Source organism: Panthera pardus, unplaced genomic scaffold (genome assembly GCF_024362965.1).
Source record: "Panthera pardus isolate Hobbes unplaced genomic scaffold, ASM2436296v1 HiC_scaffold_12, whole genome shotgun sequence".
NCBI lineage: Eukaryota > Metazoa > Chordata > Mammalia > Carnivora > Felidae > Panthera > Panthera pardus.
In genome coordinates, this window is record NW_026526677.1 from 14,781,568 (window position 1) to 14,795,045 (window position 13,478).

General features: G+C 37.1%; 2 protein-coding genes across 3 annotated transcripts; one reads left to right on the forward strand and one right to left on the reverse strand.

Annotated features, from left to right (window-relative positions):
- Window positions 1-397: 397 nt before the first annotated feature.
- Window positions 398-1,327, reverse strand: LOC128776088 (olfactory receptor 4P4-like). The gene has a single exon (XM_053899206.1). The coding sequence runs from the start codon at window positions 1,325-1,327 to the stop codon at window positions 398-400; it is 930 nt and encodes a 309-aa protein (XP_053755181.1).
- Window positions 1,328-7,082: 5,755 nt separating this feature from the next.
- On the forward strand, window positions 7,083-13,227 carry LOC128776089 (olfactory receptor 4C46-like). 2 transcript variants are annotated; one of them, XM_053899207.1, is made up of 2 exons: window positions 7,083-7,094; window positions 12,310-13,227. In XM_053899207.1, the coding sequence occupies exons 1-2, from the start codon at window positions 7,083-7,085 to the stop codon at window positions 13,225-13,227; spliced, it is 930 nt and encodes a 309-aa protein (XP_053755182.1). The 2 variants fall into 2 exon arrangements, with proteins under 2 accessions (XP_053755182.1, XP_053755183.1); XM_053899208.1 differs by lacking the exon at window positions 7,083-7,094 and having other exon boundaries at window positions 12,301-13,227.
- The last annotated feature ends 251 nt before the right edge of the window (window positions 13,228-13,478 follow it).

A 13,478-nucleotide genomic window follows, 5' to 3' on the forward strand; every position in this document is an offset into this window, starting at 1 on the left:
AATATCTGTCATTGTGACACCATGCTTTATACCAATGTAGTGACTTCTGAGATTAGCAAGTTTGGCCAGGAGAAATTTTCACAAACAGCGAAAGGTTTGGATTTTGTTCCAAGGAATATAGGGTTCTTTGCATATCTTTGGAGAGAGTAGAGATATGATTGGGCCTGTGTTTCAGAAAGGCATTTCTAGCATTCCTCAAACCCATGCAACCATATCTGGAACCAGTTGGAAAGTTTAGAGTGCGGACTACAATCTGAACTGCAGTGACTTCTTTCTTTGGCTCTTCTATGTTAGAGGCCATTTGGTCCAGCTTCCCCCCAAAAGTTACATGTTTTCTATAACACCTGAAATAATATGCTCTGGGGACACAAAGTTGGAAGTGCAGTTAATACCACCTTTACTGGAAATTTGAATGTGCCATTTTAGACCACACCTTCTGCATGGCGATTCGCATCTCCGTGTTTCTCAGGGTATAGATGAGAGGATTCAGCATGGGGGCAATCACCGTGTAAAACACGGAGATTTCCTTATCCTTGTTCTCGCTCCCCGCAGGTAGAACATAGATATAGATACAAGGCACAAAGAATAAAACCACCACCATTATGTGAGAGCTGCAGGTGGAGAGAGCTTTGCGTCGCCCTGCGGAGGAGCGGGTCCTAAGATTATATAATATGAGTATGTAAGAAGCCACCAGGACAGGAAAAACGACAACCACCACCATCCCTGAATTAGCAATCCCTAAGATACTAACAACACGAATGTCTCTGCACACCAGTTTCAAAAGAGGCTTCACATCACATATGTAGTGATCTATCTGATTAGGACCACAGAAAGGTAAGTTGAGTACCATGAGCAACAGAGCAATGGAGTGCCAAAAACCCACGGCCCAGGCCGTGAAGATCAACATGTTACACCTCTGCCGGTTCATGAGGACCGTGTAGTGCAGGGGCTTGACAATGGCAACATAGCGGTCAAAAGCCATGGCCACCAAGATGAATATCTCCACACCCGCCAGCAAGTGGGCAGCGAAGAGCTGGGTCATACAATTGTTATAGGAGATGTTTTTTCTTGCGGCGCCTAAGTCCCTGAGTAGCCTGGGGACCACGGTGGAGGTGTAGCAGAGATCCATGAGGGAAAGGTGACAGAGAAAGTAATACATCGGCTGTTCGATTAGATGGCTGCAGGTGATTGTGAACAAGATGATGAAGTTGCCCATTAAGACAGCCAAGTAACAGAGCAAGAACCAGAAAAAGAACAGGAGCTCCATTTGCTTATTTCCCCACAGACCCATGAAAACAAATTCTGTGACATTGTTCTGATTTTCCATGAGGTTGAGGTGAGTCCAGGGACACAATAGAAATTTAATTCATCTGAAATGATACAGAACATACGACACGTTTAAGAGTCCTTTTTGCTTTTTTGGAGGATATTTACACTGAAAAATATGTAGGTCACAAAGGAACTATTGCATTTAATCTTTTAAATCCCTCTGGTTTGATGCCATTATTATATTTCAAATGATACTTAATGACAGCATACTATATGCTGGGTGGTTTTACAAACATTTTGCGTGCATTTAATTCATAATATCCAAATAGTTACTATTCTGATACTCATTTGACAAGTTGGGGAACAAAAATGGGTGGGTTTGGATAATAATACCAATTCTTTCAGATGTTAAGTAGCAACCTAAGATATGATCCTGTATCTGATGCTAAGTTGTATGCTCTTGAGACCTATGCTACATTATCCACTGACCAAATGGACTTCCGTCCATTTTCCACCTCCTTAAACAGTATGTTTTTTTTTTCATCTCTAGCATTAACACACAAATAACTGTAAGTAATCCCCTCCCCTTCTCTATGCCATATATAATAATTTATAAAATCCCAACCTAACACCACATTCTGTGCATTGAGTGGAATTAATATTCTTCACATGAAAGCAAAATCAAGGTTCTTAATTGTAGCAGATAAATAACCTGAATTCATTGATAACAAATCCAGTGACTCTCCTTCTTGGCAGTTTGGTCAAGAGTCAGGACATGGAGATACAGAAAATAGGTATTTGGAAACACTATTTGGGCATCTGAAAACAGGAACAGGGGTTCTTGTTATATAAAAGCTTTCCCTTTTTCCTAATCATTCTAAATACACATTTTAGAGGTTGCTGTTAACATGTTAGAAACACTGAGGACAGGTAGTTGTTGTCTGGTACATATTGAAGAACCCAGTGTGATTAAAGAATGCCCTGCAGATTTAGCGATGCGTTTAGAACAGTGCAACCACTTAGACGCAGTAGACCCAGGAGCAGAGAGTGAATATGTGGAGACATCACCTTTTACCCATAACCAAGCGTCCTCCGCAGCAAAATCATGATTTGCCTAAAAGACTATTGATGTCTCGGAATTACTTTAACGGTACCAACGGCGGAACAATATGATGCAGTGGACAGATCCCTCATCTAATGATCATGAAGGTGAGCATCCAGGCTCCCGTGTCTTGTTAACTATTTTTTGTTCACACAGAGCAATCCATTCTCCCCGATCCTCCCCCTTCAGCTGGTACGTGGAACTAAAACTTCTGGATCCAAGAGCAAAAGGAAGTCCATTTAAGAATATACAATAGAAGGCCTTATCATTCTAACTTGTCAGGTCCACAGAAGAGTACCCCCAACAATGTTTGAAGAGGAACAAATGGTTATATAAGAAGATACGTACCAGCATTTTCATCAGCTGATTGCCTTTACCTGTGGATTTTGTATCTGCCACAACGGGACGGATTGAAGAACTTATATTAGACATACATTGAGGTTAAGGAAAAAACATTCTGTTGGTGTAAGTTTGTTCTGATTTCCACATAGAGCTTAGCAAAGTACTTTTATGTATAAATTGAGAATATCCAAGATGAATGTTTGTTTACATGGAAGAATATGATCAGTTAAAGGACATATAGAAATCCCAGAGTAGGTTTTCGTTAAAGTTGTAGAATAAGAACTAGAGAATCAAAACCGTAGAAAACGCAACTTTTGGTTTAGAATGTTTGCCGACATTGGCATAAGCCTCAACATCTAACAGATGGTCCAGTGCTTCTCAACCTACAATGCTTAAATATCAATTGTAAAAATAGAGATCAGTATAGAAAAAGATCCTTCCAAGCAGCTCCCATAAACTCTGTGCCGGGAATCTTCTGGGGAAAAAAAAAAAACGAATTCGCAAAATCTCCCTGTGCCTCTTTGTTTCCTTTCCCTTCCCATTTTCTCTCTCCTTCTCACTCTCAAAATATCAACTATACTCACCCTTAGTGTACTCACCCTTCTTCTTGTGATGATAGGAGATGAGAAAATGCCTACACGATGAGAGGAAGTGAGGTGGATGAGATAGGCACAGGGAAGTAGGGTTAGGCTACTATTGACCTTCTCACAGTACATCAGATGGAGATCGTCTGCCTCCAGACCGTGGGTGACAGAAGGTCACCGAAACCATGGAACATGAACCATGGGTAAAGGGGACTGCTGTATTATTGCCCCTGTTTTGCAAATAAGGGAACTTGCATCCAAGGTTACATAAATCCTAAGGGGGAGATCTCCATCTAAACCATTTCTGTATGATTTGGAAGCTTATGCTTTTTTTCATCTATGCTTAGATGTCTTCTCCTAAGTGAAAATAAAGGCTTAAAACCCTCATCAGTTGCACTCCAGCATTTTCCTGAATGCCCTCTCAAAATTGCCACCAAGAAGGGGAGCCTGGGTCGCTCAGTCATTTAAGCATCTGCCTCTTGATTTCAGCTCAAATCAGTATCTCCCAGTTTGTGAGTTCGAGTCCTGTGTCGGGCTCTGTGCTAACAGTGAGGAGCCTGCTCGGGATTCTCTCTGTCCCCCAACCCTCTCAAAATAAATAAATAAACTTCAAAAAACACCAATGAAATTACAGAAGAAATTAAAAATTTTAAGTATGACATCAAATTTTGTATTAAATGAAGACTTGTGGAAATCATAATGATTTCATGTTTATCTATATATTATATGTATTTTTATATATAATATTGTATATAAATATCAAGGTGATCCTTCTGGCGGTTCCCTTTACTCTCTGTGTCTGTGTTATATTACAGCAGACATGGAGCATCTCCAACTCTCCTGTGAATCTTCCATCCAAAGAGCCTTTCACGAAAACATTGTTGGGAATACCTTGAGTCAAAGCATGAGAGGGTCCTGAGGGGAAATCTCCCACAGGCATTTTACAGCATCCGATGTGTGTGTGATTATAATTTAAAAAATACAGTCCATGTTATTATAGCGGTCATATAGACGACCTTGAGGCTTACTTCATTTATCTCTAGTAATTCAATACTTCTGAATGTTGTAATACTGATGTAAATTGGGCATCTATTTTTCTCTCCCCCTTCTCCTAGAATAATTTCATCAAAGCCTGGAGATATGTATTACGTACACATATAGATTTTAAATTGTTCATATCATCTAATGAGGTAAATATGCAAAGAGAGTATAGAAGAATATTAATATTTTATTCATCAACATGGAATCATTGCCATTAGCGTGAAGATTTTGAAATTATCCTCAATGGTTAATTACACCCATTGGAAACTTAGAAGTCATGTACATTGTTTTGTGTTACCAGGTATCACCTAATATTAGGGTACCAGTTAGGATTTGGAAAGTGCCACAATGCATCATTAGTTATTTTCCTTATTTTAGTTTATTTTTGTTTTACTTTGAGTAAATCAGGTTTAATAAATTGAAGCCCTTGGTTCACGCTAGGCCCATCTAAGGTCTAATTTTATTTTATTTTTTCTGCATTGCTCATTTCCAGGTCTGCTTGCCACTTCTGTGCCCCCACTGTACTCAGTCATACTCAACTCCATGAGCCCCAGGACCTTGCACATTCCTTGTGAGTTTCCTCTAATTGTCCACGTCTTAAAAATAACCTCTCGCAACCCTCCTTAAATAATGGTAGTTGCCTCTGTCTTCTGGCTGCAGACCCTGCTTCATGCATGCACTTAGTAATGTAGCCTCTAAATGCACACAACAAGGTTAGAGAAATCCACATGAGGAAAAATATGAATCCACCTTCACAGTGGAAGATGGCAATGTTCCTTTTTCAATTATTGGTGAGGAGAGAAGGCAGGAAGTTCAGAGGGTCTAAAAGATCTGAACAACAGAACTTAAAATATGTAGAAATGTATGTAAAATTACACATCTGGCAAGGAGTATATATTTTTGCATGCATAGATAGAATATGCATAAAATTGGTTATTAGATTATTTTTAAACGTCTCACCATATTGTAAAGAAGGAAACAATACAAAGTTCTAAGCACAATAAATAGTATAAGTAGGTCTAGATTTAGATATAGGTGGTTCCGAATATAAACACACACACATATATACTATTAGGAAATTACACCTATATTCTGCAAAATAGCTAACAAGTTAAGAAATAAATAATACTGGAAAATTAAAAACCTACCTAGACTTAAACTATAAGGAACCTACTACCTGTCCAGGTTTATAGGATGCAGGGATAGTGGTGCTTTTGAAGAAAATTATAACCTTAACATTTTCATTAGAAACAAAGAAAATCTGAAAAAGATGCTGTCTTCAGAAGACAGGAGCACATAAAAAAGTAATAAGGCAAATGCCATATTATTTCACTCGTGTGGAATTTAAGAAACAAAACAGATAAACATACGGGAAGGGCGGAAGAGAAGAGAGGGAAACAAACCACATACCCTTAATGATAGAGAATAAACTAAGAGTTGGTAGAGGGAGGTGGGTGCGACAGGGGCTGGATGGGTGATGGGTATTAAAAAGGGCTCTTGCTGTGATGAGCACTGGGTGCTGCACGGAAGTGATGAACCACTGAATTCTATTCCTGAAACCAATATTGTACTGCATGTTGACTAAAGAAAATATAAATATAAGAAATTTTTAAAAAGTAATAAGAAAAAACATAAGGCAAATCATGGTAGAAATTAAAAGGAAACAAAAAATACAAAAGAAAGAGCAACACATTTTAATGTGGGATCTTGGAAAAAGCCTTTCAAAATAGTTCAGCTTTTATCAATATGGATCAGTATAAAATAAAAAAAGATAAATGTATAATGTTAATGAAGGATAACATAACTACTGATAAAACTGGAGATGAAAAATATAAAATATTATCAACAACTAAATGCCAATAATTTTGAAGGCATACACAAACAAACAAACAAAGATGTTTCTACAAAAAATTATACCCAAACTAACTTCAGAGGAATTACAAAAGATGGCTAGTCTATAACTAGTAAAGAACAGAATTCTTTAAAATTAATCCCATAAAAGAAATACCCGTCACAAATGGATTTACAACATTTTATCAAAATAGATTACTCCACTCTTTTATAGAGTTTCTCATAGATGAGTAAAAATCAAACTTTCATCCATTCATTGTGAAAGACTAGGTTTCAAGGAAATACAATTGTTCACTGGTGCTTTTCCTCCTGAAATTAAGACTGTAAAAGTCTTAACAAAATATTAAATTACTTTAACTGTGTATAAAAATTAACATTCCATTACCAAGTTTTATCCATTCTATAATACGTTTATTATTAGAAATTTGATAAATATATCCACAAAATTGGAAATTAAAAGTGAAAACCCAAATAGTCATTTCAACAGATGCAGAAAAAGTACATAATAAACTTATATGTTTATCATATAAATGTTTACCAGTATTAAATTCAAAAGTATATTAATGATATAAAGGAATTTTCTTGACGCTAAAAATAATGGTGCTTAAAAGCTCTTCTGAAAACATTATCCTAAAGGGATTAAGTTAGATACATTCTGCCTACATCAAGAATGAGACAAAATGATGGGGCGCCTGGGTGGCTCAGCCAGTTAAGCATCGGATTCTTGGTTTCTGCTCAGGTCATGATCTCACAGTTCGTGAGTTCTAGCCCCACACTGGGCTCTATGTTGGCAGCGCGGGGCCTGCTTGGGATCCTCTCTCTCCCTCTCTGTCTGCCTCTCCCCTTCTTGTGCTCTCTGTCTCACAATAAACAAATAAGTGTAGAAAAAAAGAATGAGACAAAATGTTCATTTCTATCACGATTTCTATTCAACACTATTATGCAGCGCAGTAAGACAGAAATCTGATATGCAGGTAATGGGAAGGAGGAAATAAAGTTGATATTATTTGCAGATGACATGATCATTCACATGCAAAATCCAAAAATTTTATAGATATGCTTAGAAACAGCAGAGCTGCAAAGTGCCAACCATAAGATTAATATACAATATTCAAATACATGTCTATTTGCCATCAATAAACAATAAGACATGTAATTAAAATAGACATGATTTACACTTGTCTTAGATAATGAAATATCAAGCAACTAAGATTTTCTTTAATTTGTTGTGTAGTATTCTGTTGTTTGGCTATGTCACAATTTGCTCATTCATCTACTAGTAAATTGTGAGATTATTTACAATTTTGGGCTATTACAAATAGCCCAAGTTAGAGTCTTTATATGCACATACGTTTTTGTTTTTCTTGCATAAATACCAGCGGAATGTCTGGGCCACATGTTAGGTGTCTGTTTAGCTATTTAAATCACTGCCTAGGATTTCCCAAAGTTTAGGAACTATTAAACCTATTTAAAAGCTACCACAACCAGTGGAATGATTCATGAAGAAAGAAGCTGATATGCTTTGGGAAGAAAACATTGTGGAATTTTAACTTACTCAGCATTTCCCACTTCGCAGCTCAGTTGCAGCCATGGGGATGATGGCCCACCTTCCTCCTGTGGCTTTGCTGGTGCCACAACTTGACCTCGAAAACTTGGGATGGTATGTTTTGCACGTTTGGGGGCGCCCTGAAGAACTGGCTCACTAGCTTGATTTTGTTTCATCTGCCTTAGAGACTTCTAGGGGCTGGAAAGACCTGCAGGACAGATGTTATCAAAAGCATTTGAGCAAATGTACTGGCTACAACTGCCTGAGGCAAAGTATAAGATAAGGAAAGCAGTAAATCGACTGAAAAATTTAGGAAGAATGAGGTTTGGAAAGTAGGTATGTGTGAGAATAAAGGCCATGAGAACCACCTATGTATATACCAGGGAATCTAGAAAACCATCCGTAGATGCTCAGGGCTGGATGGGGGCTGAGAAATGTTCAAGAAGACACTAAAATATTCACCACTCATGAAAGCAAGAAGTGAAGGCTAAGGCAAAGTTTTAAACAGCCTGGCAAAGTACAGGCATACTTCAGGTATTGTTGACTCAAGTCCAGATCACCGCAATCAAGTGAATATCACAACAAAGTGAGTCAGTGGCTATTTTGGTTTCCCAGTGCACATAAACATAAATTCAAGAATTGTTATAAAGCTCCATGTTCAATGCTGTTTGGTATTGACGAAGAGGTAAACATTGAGACCTGAAACCAATAGAATGCCCAGAAATAGGCGTAATTATGTGACTTCTTACAAAATGTCAAGTAATAAAATGGGGAAAGTATAAGCTTTTCCACAAATTATACTGGATCAATTGTATATCCACATGAGAAAAAAAATTAATCTTAACCACAATCTCACCTCATACCATGCACAAAAATTAACTCAAAATGACACACAGACCTACATGTCAAAGTTAAATATCCATAGTTAAATCCACAGAAATTCCAGAAGAAACCATTTTGACCTAAGCAGTACACCAACATTTATTAGATACAAAATAATAAACATTAATCATAAGAAAAAAATTAGTATTCATCAAAGTTTTAAAACTGCTGCTATTCAAATAACACCATTTTTTAAATGAACAATCTATGGACTAGGAGAAAATTTTGTATATATACATAACATATGTATGACAAAGGCCTGTACTATATATAAAGAACAATTGTCACAGTGATGAGGAAACCAGAACCGTTATTTTTGAATTATGCAAAGGACTTGAACAAAATTAGACAAAACAAGGGTTACAAATGGTCAATAATATGAAAAAAACTCTCATCATTAGCCATCAGGAAAAGAAAATTAAAACCACAGCCATACATCAGCACACGTGTCCTAGAATGACTCCAAGGAAAAACTAACAGTACCAAGTGACAAAGATGCGGAGCATCTAGGACTCTCCACTCGTGTTCTGCTGTCTCGCCACAATTTCAATGCTGCCTAGTATTCTGTACTGACCAGACCATAAATCCCTAAGATAATTCATTGGGAGCCTTGTAGAGTTTTTATTCACTTCCGTAGCTTCCTGATACATGTGAAAACCAGCTTTTGGAGTCTTGACTTTAAAGTGGCTGCATGATCTTATGCCCTCATCGATCTAGCTCTCGAGCAATCCTTAGCAGGTTCCAAAAAAGTTTTATTATTGCCAAGGAGACAGAACTTCTCTATGCGACGTGAGTCAATGGATTAATTACATCACAAGCCCCCACACTGGAATTATGGCATTTTTCCATTCACAGGACATGTAGCTTTCTTAGACACCAAGTTTCACATAGAGAAGGGAACTCTCACATTGTTAGGTTCCAAGTACAAGGAATGCAATTCCCTATTCAAAATTGGATATTTGTCAAACATGTCTCTTTAACATGGCTTTAACACAAAGCCTTTCCATCTGAGGAGATAATTAATTCCTGGGAGAGACAGTAGCAGCTACAAGACAAGGTCCTCGAACCTTTATGGAAACCTCTTTAAATATCCATGCAGTGCAAGTTGAAAATGGTTTCTGTTGGTCACATTTTCCAGAGCAAGATTCATTATGGTTGGAATGACCCATTTGAATGTGTTTCCTCCATACTTCTTGCCTCTTGCCTATGGGACCAAAGCCATCTGTAGATCTTTTCTCCAAAGTGTTTCAAAAGAATCCATTCTAAATTCAAATCCCAGGTCTTCTGTAAAAACTTTTTGAGGCTTTGGGCTAGAAGGGAAGCTTTTGACTTATAAAAACACTTCATTAAAAACTGATAATTTGATATGGGATTATTTGAAGAGTCTCTTTCCAAGCGTGTCATATCTTTCATATTGAAAGTTACTTATCTAGAGAAGGTTACTTTGAAGATGGGATTATTTCCAAAACTCTCCAAACATCAGGAAGATCTATGTCTGTAAGGTAAGTGTTCAATATTGCTGATGTGTCTTAAAGATTGTTAATTCCCACATGTATTAAACATTGTTTCAGTCTCTTCAAACATACTAATGGAGTATTTTATCCTCACCCCATTTCTTCAAAAGATAGTTGGTAAATATCATTAACCTAAGTTGACAGAGGAAGACTTTGAACTTCATGGAATTTAAGCCAATTGTAGAACCCAGCTCTCTGTCACCAGACCACTTACAATTGCAATGAGGTATCTAGTTTAATCATCTAGATTAATCATGAGAGAGAAAAAAATATAAATATTCTTCTCACATAGAAAAGACTGAAGTATGAATACAAATGACATATATCATCAGCCATTTAGTCCAAGCATGAGTGGAGAATTCTTCTTGGTAACAAAGGCTATGGATAATGGAGTCTGTATGCCTTCTTTAAAAGTAAAATTGGAGTTTATTTTTCCTTAATGCTTGAATAATTAAATTATTGCATAATTATCACTCAACATGTCAACCATTCCATTATCCTAGATGCATAAACGTTGAAAAATAGATGAGAGGCCTCTGTGTGTGCAACACTGTGGTAATCTGCTCAAATATATTTCCATAGTCAATTCTCGTAAAAATCTGTAAGATGGATATTGCTAATCTTGCTTTATAGGTGAGGAAACAAAGATGTGACGTGCTAGAAATATAGTCCAGATCAAAGAAGATGCAAGTAGAAGAATCAGGATTCTAATCTGGTCTTTTTGATTTTCAAACCAAAACACTTAACCACATGGCAATCCTTTTCAACATTTTGCAGGTGTTTTGCTTTGGAAGTGGAGTATAGTAGGGAGAACTAGGTCTGAGGGAGAAGTCCAGATAAAAAGATTTTTCAGTGAATGTAATACCACATTTGATAATTGGGAATTTAAACATGTCAGTGTGTGTGTGTGTGTGTGTGTGTGTGTGTGTGTGTGTCTACTAATGAAACTATTTTATATACCCTTGCCTCCAAAGTAGTAATAAAGCAATTATAATTATTGTGGTCATATAAAGAGGAAATTACTAGTTCAAGGTTGTTAATTATAAGAAAATAGGTCACGGGTAAGAATTTTAAGGAAAAAATTAACAAATATAATCTGAACTAATCTTGACTCTGTCCTTAATTAGAATATTGATATTGGCAGGATCTTTAACTTCTCTATGTTTCTATTACATAATGTATAAGACAAGTATTTAAAAAATAGCAGTAATTATCTTACAAAGTTGTAGTGGGGATTATATCAACAGATGTCTACAAAATATTTAGATCCACTAAACATTTAATTTTAGTTAATACTACTGTTATTATTACCATCAACATAAGTCTCTGGGACGGTTTCCTCATCGCAAAATGTATGAGATAATACCAGCCACACAGGATGTTACCAATATTAAGTAGGATCATATGTACAGAGCACTTGTTACAATGCCACGAACATAGAAATCAGTTATTGAGGTATATAAAAATTGTTAGCAATTGTAATGTTATTGTATTTAGACAACAAGCATTATGAATTATATTTATAGCAGCTTTGGTATACTCTCCTTACATACCCACCACCAATGCCCTGTTCCTCCTATGTCAACTGTTATAAATAATCTCCTAACTGGGCTTTCTGTCTCTGGCTTCTGTCTCCTTACTGAACCTCACCCCACTTCATCCAAGGCACAGTAAGATCTTTACTAAAATCATATCCCTTATTCCCACTTCCTCAAATTCCTCTTCATTTTTCCACTTGCATTTTCAATTTGTGCCAATGGTTCCCCACTTCCTAAGAATAAAGGGGAAGCTCCTTAACTTTGCATTCATAGACTTTACATCATGTTCCATCTCCCTTTTCTTACATAGCTGCCACTATGTGTATGATGCATTACTTTCTGTTAGGCTTTGTCCTCTCGGGTGATTATGTGCACAAATATGGTCTTCTACTTATTTGTTTCCAAAAGTTTCTCATGTCTATATGCAACAGAATCTTCACCCTGGAGATAATGTAAGTAATCTCCAAGAACTCACAACTTATTTTCTATCTCAACAAACCTCATGAGAATTCATGACTTAGTAGAATCTAAGAATTTATTATTTACTACATGAAGAAGCTTAAATAATTCAAAGTTGCATTAATCACAAAGGATTTTTTTCAGGTAATGTAATGAAACATAATATGAAAAAATGGAGAAGAACAATGTGACAGAGTTTGTTCTACTGGGGCTCACAGAGAATCCAAAGATGCAGAAAGTCATATTTGTTGTGTTTTTGGCCATCTACATCGTCTCTGTGGTAGGAAACGTGCTCACTCTGGTCACTATCACTGCCAGCCCATTATTGGGGTCCCCCATGTACTTTTTCTTGGCCTATCTCTCCTTCATTGATGCCTGCTATTCCTCGGTCAACAACCCCAAATTGATCGTAGATTCACTCCGTGAAAAGAAGACCACCCTATTCAATGCATGTATGACCCAAATCTTTGGGGAACACTTCTTTGGAGGTGCTGATGTCATCCTGCTTACGGTGATGGCCTATGACCGCTATGTGGCCATCTGCAAGCCATTGCACTACATGACCATCATGAATCGACGGGTATGTGGCCTGTTAATGGGAGTGGTGTGGGTGGGAGGCTTTCTTCATGCAACCATACAGATCCTCTTTATCATCCCATTACCCTTCTGTGGCCCTAACGTCATAGACCACTTTATGTGTGATCTGAACCCTTTGCTGAAACTTGCCTGCACTGATACGCACACTCTAGGGCTCTTTGTTGCTGCCAACAGTGGTTTCATCTGTGTCTTAAACTTCCTCCTCTTGATGGTCTCCTATGTGGTCATTCTGCGCTCCCTAAGGAACCACAGCTTGGAGGCAAGGCGCAAAGCCCTCTCCACCTGTGTCTCTCACATCACAGCGGTTGTCTTGTTCTTTGTGCCCTGCATATTTGAGTACATGAGACCCGCAGCTACTTTATCTATCGATAAAGCAGTGGCAGTGTTCTACACTATGATAACTCCCATGTTAAATCCTCTAATCTATACCTTGAGAAATGACCAGATGAAAAATGCCATTAGGAAATTGTGTAGTAGGAAAGCTATTTCAGGGGAGAAATAAATATGCCTGGACACCCACATTGATTTAACCAAGGCAAGCATCAAAAGCACATTTTGGATGATCTCAGCAAGGAGTACTTACCAAATAAAGAAAAAATAAACCACTATGAATTATAAATACTGCACTTAGTGGAGCAAAAATGTGTACAAGAGAAATAAAGCATAAACATGGACTGTACTACAAACTATATATATATATATATATATATATATATATATATATATATTCTTTATGTATAAAATCCTATATAT

Excerpts from the sequence above, each read along its gene's own strand:
- LOC128776088 (XM_053899206.1), bottom strand. The coding sequence starts at position 1,327 with ATGGAAAATCAGAACAATGTCACAGAATTTGTTTTCATGGGTCTGTGG.